Source organism: Mytilus edulis, chromosome 4, assembly GCF_963676685.1.
Source record: "Mytilus edulis chromosome 4, xbMytEdul2.2, whole genome shotgun sequence".
Classification (NCBI taxonomy): Eukaryota; Metazoa; Mollusca; class Bivalvia; order Mytilida; family Mytilidae; genus Mytilus; species Mytilus edulis.
This window is the reverse complement of record NC_092347.1, coordinates 9583839-9606152: the sequence shown is the minus strand read 5'-3', so window position 1 is coordinate 9606152 and position 22314 is coordinate 9583839. Positions and strand designations below refer to the sequence as shown.

General features: G+C 29.7%; 1 protein-coding gene across 2 annotated transcripts in view; it reads left to right on the top strand.

Annotated features, from left to right (window-relative positions):
* The window catches only part of LOC139518912 (uncharacterized), a 64756-nt gene that overhangs the window by 28882 nt on the left and 13560 nt on the right, over window positions 1-22314 (top strand). For both annotated transcript variants that reach the window (XM_071310596.1, XM_071310597.1), the window contains 4 exons: window positions 369-800; window positions 15777-15893; window positions 17590-17713; window positions 17981-18089. In XM_071310596.1, coding sequence (XP_071166697.1) covers window positions 369-800; window positions 15777-15893; window positions 17590-17713; window positions 17981-18089 — 782 coding nt within the window. The remainder of the gene's footprint in view (window positions 1-368; window positions 801-15776; window positions 15894-17589; window positions 17714-17980; window positions 18090-22314) is intronic.

Below are 22314 nucleotides of genomic sequence, written 5' to 3'. Positions count from 1 at the left end.
AACTATCAAAGATGACGAGGTCTGGCTAAATCACTGAGATGCCCTCCCTATCTATGATAGTTTTAAATGGTATTTTTCTTCCTCTACGTTCATTATGTTTAAGTGTGGCATGGTGTCTCATTAACTTGTACTGTAAATTCAGAAATTATTGCATTTATTTATTATTGCCATTTCGACATTTTAGACTAGAACACAATTTTAATTTTTGCGATATTAGCAAAAATCCTGTTCATCATGTTCATATCATATAAATTTTTATTAAATGTGAGTTTCAATTATTTGGAATGTAACCCAGTTGCATTTTTTGCATTAATAAAACATCACAATTTTTTCTGCATTTACAGTTATCTTGTTATTTTTTCTTTCAGTCAAAGAATGCTTTAGTAGTAAATTAATATTACAACACTGGAACAGTTGTGACAGAGTTGAGTGTTCAGTATGTTCTCCATTAAAAGAGCAAGTTGTAATGGCAAGTGTGATGAACTATGGTCATGTAAACTGTGACATGTGTAAATTGATAAGGAAGAATTACTGCCATTATACATGCACTCTTCCGTGCTTGATGTGTGCTGCTGGGAAGACTATGACAATTAAAGAAAAAGATGGCAGCTTCTGCTTGCATTTCATACGCCAGCTCAATGGTGATGATTGTTCAGGCCACACATGTTCATACTGTAGTCACATGAAGAAGACTGAATCAGGAACAAGTTCCAATTCCTCAACATGCTTCACAATTTGTGACAAACCAAACTCTTGTCGACTTTGTTCCAAAGAATCATCATTGAATAAAATAACATTAGGTAAGGACTATTCCTCAGTTAATAAATAACATTAGGTAAAGGCTATTCATCATTCAATAAAATAACATTAGGTAAGAGCTTTTCATCATTGAATAAAATAACATTAGGTAAGGGCTATTCATCATTCAATAAAATAACGTTAGGTAAGGGCTATTCATCATTCAATAAAATAACATTAGGTAAGGGCTATACATTATTGAATAAAATAACATAAGGTAAGGGCTATTCATCATTGAATAGAATAACATTAGGTAAGGGCTATACATTATTGAATAAAATAACCTTAGGTAAGGGCTATTCATCATTGAATAAAATAACATTAGGTAAGGGCTATTCTTCATTCAATAAAATAACATTAGGTAAGGGCTATTCATTATTGAATAAAATAACATTAGGTAAGGGCTATTCATCATTGAATAGAATAACATAAGGTAAGGGCTATACATTATTGAATAAAATAACATTCGGTAAGGGCTATTCATCATTGAATAAAATAACATTCGGTAAGGGCTATTCATCATTCAATAAAATAACATTAGGTAAGGGCTATTCATTATTGAATAAAATAACATTAGGTAAGGGCTATACATTATTGAATAAAATAACATACGGTAAGGGCTATTCATCATTGAATAAAATAACATTAGGTAATGGCTATTCATCATTCAATAAAATAACATTAGGTAAGGGCTATTCTTCATTGAAATAAATAACATTAGGTAAGGGCTATTCTTTATTGAATAAAATAACATTAGGTCAGAGCTATTCGTTATTGAATAAAATAACATTAGGTAAGGGCTATACATCATTGAATAAAATAACATTAGGTAAGGGCTATTCATCATTGAAATAAATAACATTAGGTAAGGGCTATTCATTATTGAATAAAATAACATTAGGTCAGAGCTATTCGTTATTGCATGAAATAACATTAGGTAAGGGCTATACATCATTGAATGAAATAACATTAGGTAAGGGCTATTCATCATTTAATAAAATAACATTAGGTAAGGGCTATTTATCATTGAAATAAATAACATTAGGTAAGGGCTATTCGTTATTGAATAAAATAACATTAGGTAAGGGCTATTCATCATTCAATAAAATAACATTAGGTAAGGGCTATTCATCATTGAAATAAATAACATTAGGTAAGGGCTAATATAGCCTATTCATCATTGATTCAATAAAATAACATTAGGTAAGGACTATTCATCATTAAATAAAATAACATTATGTAAGGGCTATTCATCATTGAATAAAATAACATTAGGTAAGAGCTATTCATCATTGAATAAAATAACATTAGGTAAGGGCTATTCATCATTGAATAAAATAACATTAGGTAAGAGTTATTTATTATTGAATAAAATAACATTAGGTAAGGGCTATTCATCATTCAATAAAATAACATTAGGTAAGGGCTATACATCATTGAATAAAATAACTTTAGGTAAGGGCTATTCATCATTCAATAAAATAACATAAGGTAAGGGCTATTTATCATTGAAATAAATAACATTAGGTAAGGGCTATTCGTTATTGAATAAAATAACATTAGGTAAGGGCTATACATCATTGAATAGAATAACATAAAGTAAGGGCTATTCATCAATGGATAAAATAACATTAGGTAAGGGCTATTCATCATTGAGATAAATAACATTAGGTAAGGGCTAATATAGCCTATTCATCATTGATTCAATAAAATAACATTAGGTAAGAGCTATTCATTATTGAATAAAATAACATTATGGTAAGGGCTATTCATTATTGAATAAAATAATATTAGGTAAGTGCTATTCATTATTGAATAAAATAACATTAGGTAAGGACTATTCATCATTGAAATAAATAACATTATGTAAGGTCTATTCATCATTGAATAAAATAATAGGTAAGAGCTATTCATTATTGAATAAAATAACATAAGTTAAGGGCTATTCGTTATTGAATGAAATAACAGTAGGTAAGAGCTATTCATCATTGAATAAAATAACATTAGGTAAGGACTATTCATCATTGAAATAAATAACATTATGTAAGGGCTATTCATCATTCAATAAAACAACATAAGGTAAGGGCTATTCATCATTGAAATAAATAACATTAGGTAAGAGCTATTTGTTATTGAATAAATAACATTAGGTAAAGGCTATTCTTCAGCGAATAAATAACATTAGGGATTGAATAAAATAACATTAGGTCAGAGCTATTCGTTATTGAATCAAGAACATTAGGTAAGAGCTTTTCGTTATTGAATAAAATAACATAAGGTAAGGGCTATTCATTATTGAATAAAATAACATTAGGTTAGGGCTATTCTTCATTGAAATAAAATAACATTAGGTAAGGGCTATTCATCATTGAAATAAATAACATTATGTAAGGGCTATTCATCATTGAAAAAAATAACATTAGGTAAGGGCTATTCATCATTCAATAAAATAACATTAGGTAAGGGCTATTCATCATTGAAATAAATAACATTAGGTAAGGGCTAATATAGCCTATTCATCATTGATTCAATAAAATAACATTAGGTAAGGACTATTCATCATTGAATAAAATAACATTAGGTAAGGGCTATTCATTATTGAAAAAAATAACATTAGGTAAGGGCTATTCATCATTCAATAAAATAACATAAGGTAAGGGCTATTTATCATTGAAATAAATAACTTTAGGTAAGGGCTATTCTTCATTGAAATAAATAACATTAGGTAAGGGCTATTCATCATTCAATAAAATAACATTAGGTAAGGGCTATTCATCATTGAAATAAATAACATTAGGTAAGGGCTAATATAGCCTATTCATCATTGATTCAATAAAATAACATTAGGTAAGGACTATTCATCATTGAATAAAATAACATTAGGTAAGGGCTATTCATTATTGAAAAAAATAACATTAGGTAAGGGCTATTCATCATTCAATAAAATAACATAAGGTAAGGGCTATTTATCATTGAAATAAATAACTTTAGGTAAGGGCTATTCTTCATTGAAATAAATAACGTTAGGTAAGGGCTATTCATCATTCAATAAAATAACATTAGGTAAGGGCTATTCATCATTGCAAAAAATAACATTAGGTAAGGGCTATTCATCATTCAATAAAATAACATTAGGTAAGGGCTATTCATCATTGAAATAAATAACATTAGGTAAGGGCTAATATAGCCTATTCATCATTGATTCAATAAAATAACATTAGGTAAGGACTATTCATCATTGAATAAAATAACATTAGGTAAGGGCTATTCATTATTGAAAAAAATAACATTAGGTAAGGGATATTCATCATTCAATAAAATAACATAAGGTAAGGGCTATTTATCATTGAAATAAATAACTTTAGGTAAGGGCTATTCTTCATTGAAATAAATAACATTAGGTAAGGGCTATTCATCATTCAATAAAATAACATTAGGTAAGGGCTATTCATCATTGAAATAAATAACATTATGTAAGGCCTATTCATCATTGAATAAAATAACATTAGGTAAGAGCTATTCATCATTGAATAAAATAACATTAGGTAAGGGCTATTCATCATTGAATAAAATAACTTTAGGTAAGGGCTATTCTTCATTGAAATAAATAACATTAGGTAAGGGCTATTCATCATTCAATAAAATAACATTAGGTAAGAGTTATTTATTACTGAATAAAATAACATTAGGTAAGGGCTATTCATCATTGAATAAAATAACTTTAGGTAAGGGCTATTCTTCATTGAAATAAATAACATTAGGTAAGGGCTATTCATCATTCAATAAAATAACATTAGGTAAGGGCTATTCATCATTGAAATAAATAACATAAGGTAAGGGCTATTCATCATTGACTAAAATAACATAAGTTAAGGGCTATTTGTTATGAATAAATAACATTAGGTAAAGGCTATTCTTCAGCGAATAAATAACATTAGGGATTGAATAAAATAACATTAGGTCAGAGCTATTCGTTATTGAATCAAGAACATTAGGTAAGAGCTTTTCGTTATTGAATAAAATAACATAAGGTAAGGGCTATTCATTATTGAATAAAATAACATTAGGTTAGGGCTATTCTTCATTGAAATAAAATAACATTAGGTAAGGGCTATTCATCATTGAAATAAATAACATTATGTAAGGGCTATTCATCATTGAAAAAAATAACATTAGGTAAGGGCTATTCATCATTCAATAAAATAACATTAGGTAAGGGCTATTCATCATTGAATAAAATAACTTTAGGTAAGGGCTATTCTTCATTGAAATAAATAACATTAGGTAAGGGCTATTCATCATTCAATAAAATAACATTAGGTAAGAGTTATTTATTATTGAATAAAATAACATTAGGTAAGGGCTATTCATCATTGAATAAAATAACTTTAGGTAAGGGCTATTCTTCATTGAAATAAATAACATTAGGTAAGGGCTATTCATCATTCAATAAAATAACATTAGGTAAGGGCTATTCATCATTGAAATAAATAACATAAGGTAAGGGCTATTCATCATTGACTAAAATAACATAAGTTAAGGGCTATTTGTTATGAATAAATAACATTAGGTAAAGGCTATTCTTCAGCGAATAAATAACATTAGGGATTGAATAAAATAACATTAGGTCAGAGCTATTCGTTATTGAATCAAGAACATTAGGTAAGAGCTTTTCGTTATTGAATAAAATAACATAAGGTAAGGGCTATTCATTATTGAATAAAATAACATTAGGTTAGGGCTATTCTTCATTGAAATAAAATAACATTAGGTAAGGGCTATTCATCATTGAAATAAATAACATTATGTAAGGGCTATTCATCATTGAAAAAAATAACATTAGGTAAGGGCTATTCATCATTCAATAAAATAACATTAGGTAAGGGCTATTCATCATTGAAATAAATAACATTAGGTAAGGGCTAATATAGCCTATTCATCATTGATTCAATAAAATAACATTAGGTAAGGACTATTCATCATTGAATAAAATAACATTAGGTAAGGGCTATTCATTATTGAAAAAAATAACATTAGGTAAGGGCTATTCATCATTCAATAAAATAACATAAGGTAAGGGCTATTTATCATTGAAATAAATAACTTTAGGTAAGGGCTATTCTTCATTGAAATAAATAACATTAGGTAAGGGCTATTCATCATTCAATAAAATAACATTAGGTAAGGGCTATTCATCATTGAAATAAATAACATTAGGTAAGGGCTAATATAGCCTATTCATCATTGATTCAATAAAATAACATTAGGTAAGGACTATTCATCATTGAATAAAATAACATTAGGTAAGGGCTATTCATTATTGAAAAAAATAACATTAGGTAAGGGCTATTCATCATTCAATAAAATAACATAAGGTAAGGGCTATTTATCATTGAAATAAATAACTTTAGGTAAGGGCTATTCTTCATTGAAATAAATAACATTAGGTAAGGGCTATTCATCATTCAATAAAATAACATTAGGTAAGGGCTATTCATCATTGCAAAAAATAACATTAGGTAAGGGCTATTCATCATTCAATAAAATAACATTAGGTAAGGGCTATTCATCATTGAAATAAATAACATTAGGTAAGGGCTAATATAGCCTATTCATCATTGATTCAATAAAATAACATTAGGTAAGGACTATTCATCATTGAATAAAATAACATTAGGTAAGGGCTATTCATTATTGAAAAAAATAACATTAGGTAAGGGATATTCATCATTCAATAAAATAACATAAGGTAAGGGCTATTTATCATTGAAATAAATAACTTTAGGTAAGGGCTATTCTTCATTGAAATAAATAACATTAGGTAAGGGCTATTCATCATTCAATAAAATAACATTAGGTAAGGGCTATTCATCATTGAAATAAATAACATTATGTAAGGGCTATTCATCATTGAATAAAATAACATTAGGTAAGAGCTATTCATCATTGAATAAAATAACATTAGGTAAGGGCTATTCATCATTGAATAAAATAACTTTAGGTAAGGGCTATTCTTCATTGAAATAAATAACATTAGGTAAGGGCTATTCATCATTCAATAAAATAACATTAGGTAAGAGTTATTTATTATTGAATAAAATAACATTAGGTAAGGGCTATTCATCATTGAATAAAATAACTTTAGGTAAGGGCTATTCTTCATTGAAATAAATAACATTAGGTAAGGGCTATTCATCATTCAATAAAATAACATTAGGTAAGGGCTATTCATCATTGAAATAAATAACATAAGGTAAGGGCTATTCATCATTGACTAAAATAACATAAGTTAAGGGCTATTTGTTATGAATAAATAACATTAGGTAAAGGCTATTCTTCAGCGAATAAATAACATTAGGGATTGAATAAAATAACATTAGGTCAGAGCTATTCGTTATTGAATAAAGAACATTAGGTAAGAGCTTTTTGTTATTGAATAAAATAACAAAAGGTAGGGGCTATTCATCATTGAAAAAAATAACATTAGGTAAGGGCTATTCATCATTCAATAAAATAACATTTGGTAAAGGCTATTCATCATTGAATAAAATAACATTAGGTAAAGGCTATTCATCATTGAAAAAAATAACATTAGTTAAGGGCCATTCATCATTCAATAAAATAACATTTGGTAAGGGCTATTCATCATTGAATAAAATAACATTAGGTAAGGGCTATACATCATTCAATAAATAACATTAGGTAAGGGCTAATATAGCCTATTCATCATTGATTCAATAAAATAACATTAGGTAAGGACTATTCATCATTGAAATAAATAACATTAGGTAAGGACTATTCATCATTGAAATAAATAACATTATGTAAGGGCTATTCATCATTCAATAAAATAACATTAGGTAAGAGCTATTCATTATTGAATAAAATAACATTATGGTAAGGGCTATTCATTATTGAATAAAATAATATTAGGTAAGAGCTATTCATTTTTAAAGCAATTGCTTTTATGCCGTCGCGTATGGCCATCTTTGTGACCCAGATCAGAGACTCCGCCCAGATAAAGCCATAGTATTTTGTTAAACAGGCTCCTGGTCAGTCATTCTTTAACACCTATGTATGTTTTCTAATGCAATACATAGCTTGAAACTTTAAAAAAAAGTTAGTGGATTTAAGAAGTTTCAGAATATGTTCTTGTAGATGTATTTTTGTATTTAAAGGGTCAACCGTTTGACTATCAAATAACATAGAAGTCCGAGTGAAAAAAAGTACATTTTTATAAATGCGATTCCGTTTTCCGCCGTTCGTACGATGTTTCAACAAAATATGGATTCATTTCAGTTGTTGATTTAGTATTGAAAATTTAACTGAATTATCTCCTAATAAATACGTTTTTTTATGTTTAATTTGTGTTTCTTTAAGAGGTCAGGTGCTCTTGTTCATTCATAAAATTATCGTTCATTCATACATTTATCGTAAAATCAAAATCACTACACAGGTTAATGCGTAGTGTCAAATTATTACCTGTAATCTAAAATAGACAAACTTTATTTGCGCAAATAATTTAGCGGAACGAAACCCTTGTTGAAAACACATAACAATAAGTTCGTTTTCCTTTTCTGTCAAAACTCCGTAATATTTTTCGATCACCTTACTAATGAAATGGACCCGTCCAAACGTAGTAGATGCCAAGTCGGTCCAGATGAAGAGATATTTACAATTTGGAATTTTCTAGTTTATTAATACATAGATTGAAAAAAAAGTACGTCTTTTTAAATATCATGATCAAAACTGGGTTTGCATAACAAATGTCAGATGAAACCATTATCCTCGTCTTTTCAGTGAACAAGTCTACTACGTTTGTTGACACTCGACGGTCCACCGTGTTAGCAATTTTATTTCACATGTTTTCGAAATATTGAAGATCATTTTTCGCAATGTTTCCTGAAAATTGATAAATATCAAAGCAACGTAGAGCTGTTTGTTCTTGTTCGTATAATAAAATTGAGAATGGAAATGGGGAATTTGTCAAAGAGACAACAACCCGACCATAGAAAAACATACAACAGCAGAATTAAGGTCACCAACAGGTCTTCAATGCAGCGAAAAATTCCCGCACCCGGAGGCGTCCTTCAGCTGGCCCCTATACAATATATATACTAGTTCAGTGATAACGATTTAATGTCATGTTTGTCTATGATGACCCCCCTTTTCGGGATTGCATGAGAATTGTACAGTACTACCTGTGACTTTATCTTATTAATGGTGGCCATAAAAAATATGTTCACCATGGTGGCCCTATATGTTCATCATCATACCCCCTGTTGCTTTTTTAATACACAAGGTATTACTCAAAAACTAGTCAAGGATAAAGGGAAATCTTGAATGCATTGAAGTGTTAAATTTATATAACTTACAGGTCAGGTGTCTCAGGTAAAATATACATGTATGTGTTTGTCAAATTTAATAACTGTGATTATTAGAAATTCAAAAATAAAATGAAACAATAAACCTAGTTGAACAAACAGCTTAATTAAAAAATAATTGTCTCCTGACTATTAGTTTTGATATTATACCTTTTAAATAATTTTTGATCAATTTAAGTTATTTTTTATATTAAGTCTATTTTTTGGTAGTGAAGAATAAATGAATCTCATTTTCAAATTTATATACTGCAAACATTTACAATGCCTGCCTTTTTCTATTGACAAGGTGTTTCTCAAATTAATTTTCTAAAATCAAAATGGTTTATTATTGTAGATAGACTGATCTTAACATATGATTAATATTGTCTTTAGGACTTACGCTAAATAAAATTTACACAATTCATTATTTCTTTATTGAATAAAATATTTATAAGTATTAGAAATATTCAGTACAGCAAAATTTGATAATATTTTTATTGTCATATGATATTTTAAACATGATCCATGTTTTAGAGGTTAAGCATTTCTTTTACTTTTTGTTCTTGGGTTAGAGACATTTTTTAATGAGAAGGTAAATAATTTTCAAATAGATTTATATCTCAAAGTTGTTTTGTTAATTTTACAATCAAGGAATAGGTGTTCTTCATTGACCTACAAGAGGCACAGTTTACACATTCTATCCTTTCTAGGAATTTTATATTGTCCACTATTTTCTATTTCTAAATTATGACCAAAAATTCTCTACCTTAATTGACACTGGTACGTCTAAACACTGCTAAGGACTATACAATGCCACTAAGGACTAGAAGGAGTGCTGTTGTGTGTATTATTTTTACATATTATGTTAGAGATTGATATTTCATGCATAAATTTCAAATTTTATAGAAAAATAATCATAAATAAACAAGATATTCAACATTATTTAGACACGTGCCCGTTTTTCTTTGATATGCCGAAAATCAAAGAACCGTTTGACACGTGCCAAATGACAAAACAATTCATTAAACAATCATAATCTTTTTATTTTAGGTAATAAACAATTGTATCTAAAAAAATGTATGCTTAATATTTATAATTAAATGTGTTGTTCTTATGAAAAATGATTACAGAACAAATAATTTTGTTTTTGTTTTACTTCTTTCCCGACAAAGTTATTTGCCACAGGTGCACGACTTTGATGTGCGCCTACTAAATGACTAATAAGTTAGAGTGTGGTCAGCTTGTTATGTAAGAGATATGAAGACAAAATAAATATATATATTGATAAGTGTTTTGTTTTTATTTTAATTTCGACAAAGATGCGTGTATATATACAAATGGTTCCACTAAAACAATACGATGGAATTGAGAGAGAGAAAATTATGTGTCGTTCTTGGGGTTTATCCAAACCACTAGTTTTCAACCAGCTTGATATTTGTTTACAAAGGCTTCATACGGTACTTATTTGTTTGTATATTTCGACATTTTATTATTCTTCTAAAAGTAAAAGAAGTTAAAAAAATCATTTCCCGATTTTAAGTCCGATTAAGTTTCATTTTCAAATATATAAAAGAGACAAATGTTTTAAAAATGTTCCACAGTTTTTAGTACAGTATTCACGATTTTTTTTTCAGTATGTGTAAATTTAGAGCTAAAGATATAATTCTGACAGAGAAAGAGAATGCTTCGTATGAATGCCTTGAAAATATGCCTTTACCACATGATGTGTAAATAATTATTTTTTGTAATGCAATATAATCAGAATATTTAAACCTAAATATATCACGCGAAAAAAAGAAAAAGCCGACAGAAATATTTTCAACTATAATTTCTTTAAATCTACTTTTCTTAAAGAAGAACAAGTATCACAGGCACTTGTCTTAGAAAAGGTATATAGGATTTTTTTTATGAGACAAATGCCTGTGGCAAGTATGTCAGAAGGAAATCCGATTTGTATTGTTTTTAACAAATTGTCTGCTTAACATATCGTACGAAATAATTTATGAAATAATGACTATGTGCTATGCGCTTTACTCACTGTTGAAGGCCCGAAATATATTACTCAAACGGGTCATATATGAACTTAGTGTGTTGCATGTAGTAAAAATGCATTATCTTATTGGTTTCGTTTTGTCCAGTTATACATTTCTTAAAATGTCTTCATATATGAAAATAAATTTTGAACAGTGCACCAAAAGAAACAAACAAAAGTGTTCCAGCTCCAAACCAGTCTATTGTTCAAACGCATGTCCGTCGTCGCCTGTCACCACATTAAAGCACGCTTGCAAGAAAAAATAAACAGAATAGAGATACGGGTACAAAACACATTATAGATAATGTGTCCGACCACCTGAAAAATAAAATTGGTTCAAGAGACAAAGAACGCTACGAAATATTAGATTAATTTTTCGGTACTACCGGGCTTATCACAGCCCAATAACAAGATGAATATAATGAAAACGCAACAAGCATCTGCCGGTTATCCAAACTTCAACACGTACTTTAAAAAAAATATATATAAATGTGAATTAAATATCTATAAAAATTTGTATTTTAGTCACTTATTAATATGAACATCAAATAAAAATCCGACATTAGATATATTTCTCTGGTGACAAATTTATTATTTACAAGAAATATACACTTGAGAAAATACTTCTTCATTCAGATTTTTTTGTTAATAAAATTTCAACAACAATTCATTTATTAGTATCCAACTTTACCAAAAGGATTCCCGTGTAATCAATTAATATGTAATTTGACACGTGTCAAACGGTTCATGGATTTTCGGCATATCAAAGAAAAACAGGCACGTGTCTAAATAATGTTGAATATCTCCTTAATTTATTATTATTTTTCTATAAAATTTGAAATTTATGCATTAAATTTCAATTTCTACCGTAATATGAAAAGAAATTGCATGTAACAGCTCTCCATCTAGTTCTTAGTGGCATGTTATCAGTCCTTAGTGCACTAAGGACTCCTTAGCAGTGTTTAGACACACCCAATTGACACAATCAAGTTAACTTTACAGTTTTTATCATAAGTTATTATTTTTAGATTTTTCTTTAAATTCATTTTTTATTAAGGACTTTAAAAGTCTTAATTCATTCAAGTCACTGCAATTATTAACTTTATCTAAAAGGCCTAGGTTGATTGAAATATTCTTTGTAAATGTTAACAAGAATATGTATCATGCCAGTCCAGCACTATCGACAATATAATACACTGGGAAAAAAAATGATTTAATTAATAGACCATTAAAGTGTCACCATCTTTAGAAGTGCACTTTATTTTTTCTGGAGAGTCTGACAAATTTTGAAAGAAATTAACCAAACTGAAGATAACATATATAATAAGTTTCAAGACAATTTCTTTAAATAATTTCTTTTCATAAGATTCACTTGATTCAGATATATAAGAACATTTTTCATTATGATTAGCATTTTTAATGAACATTTATCAAAATTTTATGATAACTAGGTGGACATTTGGAAAATAAGTCTTTTCGATGATTGTTTGTGCACAACTCTTGTTTTGAGATTTGAAGAAAATTTAGATAAACAAAATTAGTTTTTTCCTAAACCATATAATGGTACTTGTAGTTTTCCTGAATAATATTAGATGTTATCAAAATCTATTGTAAAAGGATTGATATTGAATCATCTTTTTTTGTTAAGAAACCAAATTGTTTAATTACTTTCATTTTTTTTATTTAAAATATCACTTGCATGATTATTAGTTATTATTAATAGTAATAACTCATTTAATAATGTTAACAAACAATTGAATACAATGTACATCATGTACATTTATATAAACCTTTTATTTAAAAAACAATTATTAAAAGTCTGTTTATCATGTTTATTTCAAATGCTAGTCAATAACTTTGGCTTTGACTTTTTGACATTTCGACTCAAGATTCTTACTAAGAAGAAATTAAAAGAATAAGAAACAAAACAGTAAGAAACAAAACAAACAAAAATGAAAAAAAAACAATTAAAAAATAAAAAATTTATAATAACATTAAAGACAAAAAATAATAATAAATTAACAGAGTAAAACAATACTTTATTCTACATTTTCAAAAAAAGGTGAAATGTCAATTTTAAAAGAAACCCAAGTTACCTGTACAGGTAAATTTTAATGAAACATACCAGCTGAAAACTTCAACCCTGATTGATTTTAACAGGTAACATAATTAGATAAAAAATCTGCCCATGATTTATGACCCCCAATAAATGGCCAACATCTCAAGATTGAATACCCCAATAAATGTTCACCATTGGATGTTGACCATGCAAGAGGGTGGACATAACTAAGAGGAAGTCACAGGCTGTACTGTAGTTATCTCGTACCCACATGCACTTGTTTCTATCCATAGGAAGGTCGACTATCCATATAAAACTATTTATATGGATAATAGACCTTCCTATGGATAGAAACAAGTGCCTGTGCTCGTATCGCATCAGAAGGACACATATCAACTGAGCAATAATGTTTGGAACTTAGTTTTAAAAATGATGACAAAGTAACATTATGAAAATATTTTTATTAAGCTGAAATATACATTTATTCTTTACATGCTTATGTCTTGTAAGATATTTTATTTCTTTCCCGTTTTTTAACATTTGCGTCTGGAAAGTTGAAATGTTTTAACTTAATCATTTGTGTTAATGGTTAAATATAAATTAATAATGAAAATTGTTAAAATTAAATCAATAAAGGAAATTATTGCCAAGGAAGTTACAAACACTACCAGGGGATAATCCATGATGATTTCTTTTTGAGTTATATGTTTCAGCACATGTATATTTGACCCCAACTTTAGCCTGGTAAACGTGTTGTCTCCTTGTGAAATATAAAACATATTAAAAATGACTTTCTGCTAAAGTCTTTTATTTATATAAAGTTAAAACCTTCTTACTTTTAACTAGACAACACTCATGTCAGGTTTAATTCTTGTATATATGTGGATGAAAAATAAAAGTCCCCAAACATTAACATGGCAGCAATTGCTTTTACAGCCTTTAAGGCTTTGATTGAATAAAATAACATTAGGTAAGGGCTATTCTTCATTGAAATAAATAACATTAGGTAAGGGCTATTCTTCATTGAATAAAATAACATTAGGTAAGAGCTATTCATCATTGAATAAAATAACATTAGGTAAGGGCTATTCATCATTCAATAAAATAACATTAGGTAAGGGCTATTCATCATTGAAATAAATAACATTATGTAAGGGCTATTCATCATTGAATAAAATAACATTAGGTAAGAGCTATTCATCATTGAATAAAATAACATTAGGTAAGGGCTATTCATCATTGAATAAAATAACATTAGGTAAGATTTATTTATTATTGAATAAAATAACATTAGGTAAGGGCTATTCATCATTGAATAAAATAACTTTAGGTAAGGGCTATTCTTCATTGAAATAAATAACATTAGGTAAGAGCTATTCATTATTGAATAAAATAACATTAGGTAAGGACTATTCATCATTGAAATAAATAATATTATGTAAGGGCTATTCATCATTGAATAAAATAATATTAGGTAAGAGCTATTCATTTTTGAATAAAATAACATTAGGTAAGGGCTATTCATCATTCAATAAAATAACATTAGGTAAGGACTATTCATCATTGAAATAAGTAACATTATGAAAGGGCTATTCATCATTGAATAAAATAACATTATGTAAGGGCTATTCATCATTGAAAAAAATAACATTAGGTAAGGGCTGAATAAAATAACATTAGGTAAGAGCTATTCATCATTGAATAAAATAACATTAGGTAAGGGCTATTCTTCATTGAAATAAATAACATTAGGTAAGGGCTATTCATCATTGAATAAAATTACATTAGGTAAGGGCTATTCATTATTGAATAATATAACATTAGGTAAGGGCTATTCATTATTCAATAAAATAACATTAGGTAAGGGCTATACATCATTGGATAAAATAACATTAGGTAAGGACTTCATTATTGAATAGAATAACATTCGGTAAGGGCTATTTGTTATTGAATAAAATAACAAATGGTAAGGGCTATTCATCATTGGATAAAATAACATTAGGTAAGGGCTATTCATCATTGGATAAAATAACATTAGGTAAGGACTATTCATTATTGAATAGAATAACATTCGGTAAGGACTATTCAATTAAGATTTGTGTTGAAGGTAGGTAGAACATTTTTATACCACTTTCTGTCTGTGGTGTGTCTGTTAGTCTGTTTTTTGCATTGGACTTTAGGTCAGGTGCACATGTTTTATGGGATTGAACTTTGGTGCAACTTGGTATGCTAATAATAAAAACCTAACTTGTTATGCTTATAAAGCTAGGGATGGAGGTTTGTCTTCTATCAGGCCACTCTGACATTGAATTTTCCCCCTATGCATTACTATTGTACCATAGAACTTGACTTATTTGTATGATATTTTACCTTGAAATGTTCTGCTGTAGAAAAAGTCCACCAATTCTAAACAGACGTAGAATACAATATAAAGTATAAAAATTTGGTCCACCCTTATTATACCATCATAAGTTTGTAATTAGTAAGGTTAAACTTGATGGAAATACTGGAATTTATTTTACAGATACAGAGGTAGTGGCAGAATTTATGGTTAAAAATGACCAAACTTATGGTGCTGCATTTCGGGCTTTGGGACTTCAAGGTTATGGCAAGGACATCCGATCAGATTTCAAAGCTAAAGGTAAAACCATGTACTGTAGATATACCTATAGAAAGTAGTTTTATTTTTTTACAAAGAAGTTAATACAGCATAAGATGGGATTAACCAGTTTTTTACCTGAGACTAAGTTATTGAAGCAAGAGACTATCATGCCCTTTTCAGTGTTGGCAATTTTAACTATTGTTTAAAGTTGGTGATTTGGTTAGTTTAAGGGGGCTAATTTTTAACCGGATTTTTGTGACAAAAATGTCGGTTATTCATTTGGGGATGTACGGCGGGCAGACGGGCGGACGGCAACCAAATGTTGTCCGTGCATTTACTCATGAACCATTCAACCAAAGCTTTTAAAATTTTAATATGTTGTTACTGACAACATAATGAAGGTCAAGTTCAATAATGACGATTTTGACTATTACCGTTCAGGAGTTATGGTTCTTGAAAGATTGAAAAATGGCATTTCCAGTCGTGTCTGTTCATTTACGCATGAACTGTTCAACCATAGCTTTCCAAATTTTAATATGTTGTTACTGATGACAAAATGGAGGTCAAGTTCAATAATGACGATTTTGACTTTTACCGTTCAGGAGTTATGGTTCTTGAAAGATTGAAAAATGTCATTTCCAGTCATGTCTGTTCATTTATGCATGAACTGTTCAACCAAAGCTTCCCAAATTTTAATATGTTGTTACTGATGACAAAATGGAGGTCAAGTTTAATATTGACGATTTTGACTTTTACCGTTCATCAGTTATGGTTCATGAAAGATCGTTTCCATTCATGTTGTTGCATTTACTCATGAACCATTCAACCTAGAAGCGTTTCAAATTTTAATATGTTGATACTGATGACAAAATGGATGTCAAATTTGATATTGATGATTTTCACTTTCACCGTTCATCAGTTATGCTTCTTGTAATATTGGCACGACACAAATAAATGTTAATAACTCCGGTTTGCTGTCATTGTGACAGCCTCTTGTTAAGTCTATGATATTTGGAGATTAATTTGCATTGGTTTGACTGACTTATGCATTGAAAAATGTCCTCATCTTTAAAAAGACTTTGACATTTTTGCATTCAATTTGTATACAGGTCTTTGATGAATTTCAAAGGTCAAATGAAACTTCTTTTCCACAATGGCCTTAGAGTTAGATGATATCTCTTATTAAAAGCATTTCAAACTAATTTTTGTCACAAGAAATATTGTCCTATTGAATTTCCTTAAGACGCATACAATAAACTTGAAATGTTTTATGTAAAAAACTGATGACTGATGCAGAAATGTGACTTAAAGCTGTGTATTGATTTAAAAATTTCGTTGAATACATGAAATTGTGACAGTTAAAAAATGTATAGGGTCAAGGTGATATTTATTCAAGTTTTTACATGCACCTCTGCTGCATTTATACTCATCTGTATATATTTCAACAAAAATTTGTACATACCAGGAAATTCTTAATAATAAGCATACTATTTTCCTGGATAGATGGTTCGTTTTGTAAACAGGGACCCATAGGCATAGCTTGGTCCTGGACCACGAAGGTAATTGTATACATGAAATATTTAGGAACAAAATCTTTTTATGTTTAAAAAAAAAAGCACACAGGGAAAAACTATCATCAGTATTTTGTCTAGATTGAAAATTTTAATTTATGTTTTTGAGAGACAACTTTTTATCTGGTCTAATGATATATTTTTATCATATTCTTATTTTTCAGAGACTGGTAAAAGTCAGTCACCCTACAGGGCTGGTGTTAGGAATAAAAAGTTAAAGGTAGACAAGGGTACTGGTTGGAAAGAACAAGTCACTTTTGGTTTTAGGAATCACTTTATTGGTAAAATGTAAGTTGCAGATAAATTAGAGCAAATGTAAACCAGGTTTACTTACAAGAAATCAGTTCTATTGTTGATTCTAGCAAGAGTTGTTTCAAAAGACATAAGGTGGTGAAACCAAAATTTCTGAAGATGACGATAGTCTGAAGTAATTAAAGCAAGTTATAATTTTTAAAATGATAATTGGTTTACACATATGAAGTTTTGGTTAAAAAAATATGTAAGAGTCAAATATTTGAGAGAAAGTGATTAATGTACCTTTTCCCCTATTTTCAGTGTACAGGCATTATTACCAGTATCATCACAGACAGGAGAGTTAGTGATGAATGCTACAGCATACTGTACACGAATAGAACATGAAATATTCCAGGAATCAAGTAGTCAGGTATGATAATATGGAAGAATAAGTTTTCTAAAGGCAAAAAATAGCACTCAGCTGAAGTAACCATTCCTTAAATAATTAAGATTAAATTTCATTTTCTGGGAAAATAAGTACTGGTATTTGAAAGGCCTTATTTTAATTCATCTGACCCAAAGGGCCAAGTGAGCTTTTCTCATCACTTGGCATCCGTCAACAATCGGCTACTTTTAGAGAACCACTGAATGGATTGAAACTTAACATGACATGACATGAATGTTCCTTAAGCATGTTAAGAGGTGCTGAACAGGTGTTGTTATTTTGTATCCACTTCGTTTTTAAAGCAGTTGCTTTAATGCTGTGGCGTATGGCCATCTTTGTGACCCAGATCAAAAACTCCGTCCATATTAAGCCAATTAAGGACATTAAGCAGATTCCTTGTGTAATTATTAAACACTGATTTATGTTTTTTAATGCAACACTTAGCTTGATAAAGTTTCAACATATGCTCTTGTATATGTATATTTGTTTTTGAGGGGACAAACGTTTTTCTATCATAGAAGATAAAAGTCCGCGCCAAGAAAGTGCATTTTTATACCTGCGTGAGATATTACAACAAAATATTGAATAATTTCAGATGTAGGTTTCAATATCAAAAATTGACTGAATTATCTCTTACACGGTTTGATGTTCAGTTTTTGTTTCTCCCTGGTAGAGGTCAAGTTACTCTTGTCTGAGACATACAATACAATTCTCTGCTCTTGTTCATTCATAAAATCATTGTTCATTCATAAAATTTATCGTTAATAAATCACTATGCATGTTACAGTAATGCATAAGGATGTCGAATGTCAATATAAACCGAATGATTACCTGTACAATCTAAAAATAGACAAACTGAACTGATCAACCTTGTTATTTTGTTTGCCCAAATAATTTTGTGGAAAGAGGCTAACCGGAATAATTACAGCGTCCACTTAAGTCCATTGTTCTCAAGAAGAGTTAATGTAGCAAACTAAGTGAGTGAAATATTACGACCCAATTATTCAGATTAGAAAGAACCCCGCGTTATAACACATAATAATAAGTTTGTTTTCTGTAAAATTTATTCTGATTTCTTCATTGAGTTATTGTCTTTCCTGTTTCCGCTCATATGTTTGTATCCACTGTTAGCCCAGTGATCAGGAAGGTCGTGCGCCCTGCGCCTGTAGCTCATATCGACCAGAAATGGCGCATAGAGTGACTTATGTAAGCGCCCATGTGGCGCACGATATTTTTCACTTCGTTTCGATACGTTTAGATATCGTCAAATGGATTTCCGATTGTGTTCCGTGCCGCCATGTGTGTGTACACAACTGTGTAATGTTCCTCTAATGATAGGAGCACCTATATATTTTTGGGACGTCTCGGGTGTCTTCCTATGGAAATAATAGAACCATGGGGTGTAACTGATTACCCAAAAAACGTAATTAACCATCATTCATGATATGATTTTTTACAACCTTAAATTTGTAAAATTTGGCTAGTACAGACGAGATTTGTCTAATTATTATCTTAGTTCAGCTTGCTACTATTTAGATTGAAAAACCCCAAAGCCTTTTTATGAATAAAGTATTCGTCTCCATAAAAGGAGACTAACTGTCCTTGTCACTTTTTGGTCTTTGGCTTGTTTTGACATTTTGTAAACATGCCTTCAGCAAATTGTTGTTTTGTTTTTTCAATTAATGATACTCTCTACTGTAATTGTTGTCATCATGATGAAGTAATAATAATACAAGAAGTGCAGAGGAAATGCAAAATACGTCCTCTAATACGGAACGTAGGGAATAAGTATGGTATCGACGAAGACCCAAATTTAATGTAAAAAAAACCCATGCACATGAACAGGACAACAGTAGCAGTAGAAACATTGTAAATAAAGGATATCTAAATTATTATCTGGTTTGGAAGAAATTATTTTACATTCTTTGTTGAATTGAAATAACAATATCACAGGCACAATATCTATAATATTATTTAAAATCATAAAGGTAAGTACCACCATCTCTTTGCCGAGATATACACTTTTTACTTTTTTCACTGTAGTCAATTCAAATGGCCCATTCATTTGACAACATGGCCCATTATTTTTTAAAATGGCCCCTTGAATTTAATTTTGAGGGGCCCTGGGCCCATAGAGAAAAAATCCTTCCAGATCACTGTTAGCCTGGTAAACATGCCGCCTCCTTGGGAATTGTAAAACAATTTCAAAATGACTTTCTGCTGGATAAGTCTTTTATTGGTATATAAAGTTAAAATATTCTTACTTCTAACTAGACAAGACACCCTTTAGGTGTATGCATGTGGATGAAAAAAATGAAGTCTCAAAAACATTAACTTGGCAGCAATTGCTTTAACAGCCTTTAAGGCTTTGATTAACATAGGATTTTTGTATGCAGTTAAGCTGCATTATGCGAGCACCCTAGATTTGTGTTTTACCCAATAAATGATGAAATACATGCCATTGTTATTATCTAGCTGGCTACTATTATATATAACTAATTCAACACTTTTTTAATACTTTTAATTCTGGATTACAAAAAATATGACCAGGAAACCTTTAGTGATCGTCGAATCACCAAAAAGTTTTGAAGTTTCACATAGGAAGTAGTGCTCATTCATTGTCATTATGAATCTTTATGTAGTTTATTATCGCCTGTGCTTTTGGCCAAAAATCTCTAAGGACAAGTCGTAGGAATATTGTTTGTCGTCAATACGTAGTACAACTACGTCAGTAGTTCATTAATTAGTTCAACTGTTCATGCGGTTGGCGGTAATTTTAAATTAGAAGACGAAATTTTGTATCTTTTCAATTTGGAGGCCAAGGGGTTCAAATTAGCAGTGGTCCGAGGTCTGCGACCTTCCACTTTTGCAATTGGAATTTCAACTTGCAGAGGTGGTAACTAGCTACGCCTTCCACTTATAAAAAAAAAAAAAAAATAAACTTTGTAAACCTTTTCACCAAAGTCTCCAAATAAACGATCTCAAAACTTATTTTCATCATTATTATTCATGACAGCGATGTTCATTTTGTTCAACCGCTAACTTTAAACAGAAAATTGCTGACAAATAATATGTACATTCGACTAAAATCGTATCTGACTGATAAAAAACCATTTAAAACAACAATGGATACCGTAAGACAGTTACAATATAGTATCCAATTCCGGAAGCTGATAAGGGTAATTCCGGGTGTTGGTGAACTACAAAAATAAATCCAGGCAGGTGACAAAATACATCTATACATGGTAAATGAAAATTTAAACTCTAGATTTGAAAACCAAAAGATACATATTTAAAAAGAAAGTAAAAACAGAAAATATTATACAGACTCACAATCACTTTTTGACGAATTTTAATGTCAAAATAAAAAAAAATCAAAAATCAAAAAACTGGTGACAGTATAAATTTTCTTTATCAGTGATAAATATAGATTATTACATTGCTACAAGTGGATTATTGGATTTATCCAAGCGTTACTATGGAATAATCTGTTTCTCTAATGATTAAAGGATAAATTTTCTTTTTTTCTAAACCAAAATCCCCTTCGAGTGCCTTCCATTTTCCACGAAGTTGTCAATTTCATTAACACCTGTTAGAAAGTTTTGTTCAATTCAAGGAGCTGAGAAAGGTTATGACCCTTTGACTCAGTCAATCATCTTCTGAGATCACTGGCAACCACACATTGATTATTTTTATGCCCCACCTACGATAGTAGGGGGCATTATGTTTTCTGGTCTGTGCGTCCGTTCGTCCGTCCGTTCGTTCGTCCGTCTGTCCCGCTTCAGGTTAAAGTTTTTGGTCAAGGTAGTTTTTGATGAAGTTGAAGTCCAATCAACTTGAAACTTAGTACACATGTTCCTTATGATATGATCGTTCTAATTTTAAAGCCAAATTAAACTTTTGACCCCAATTTCACGGTCCACTGAACATAGAAAATGAAAGTGCATGTTTCAGGTTAAAGTTTTTGGTCAAGGTAGTTTTTGATGAAGTTGAAGTCCAATCAACTTGAAACTTAGTACACATGTTCCCTATGATATTATCTTTCTAATTTTAATGCCTAATTATATTTTTTATCCAATTTCACGGTCCATTGAACATGGAAAATGATAGTGGGAGTGGGGCATCCGTGTACTTTGAACACATTCTTGTTTTTTATACAATTGGTTCTGAAAGGGATACATTTTCATAGATAAGAGAAATGTTGATAATG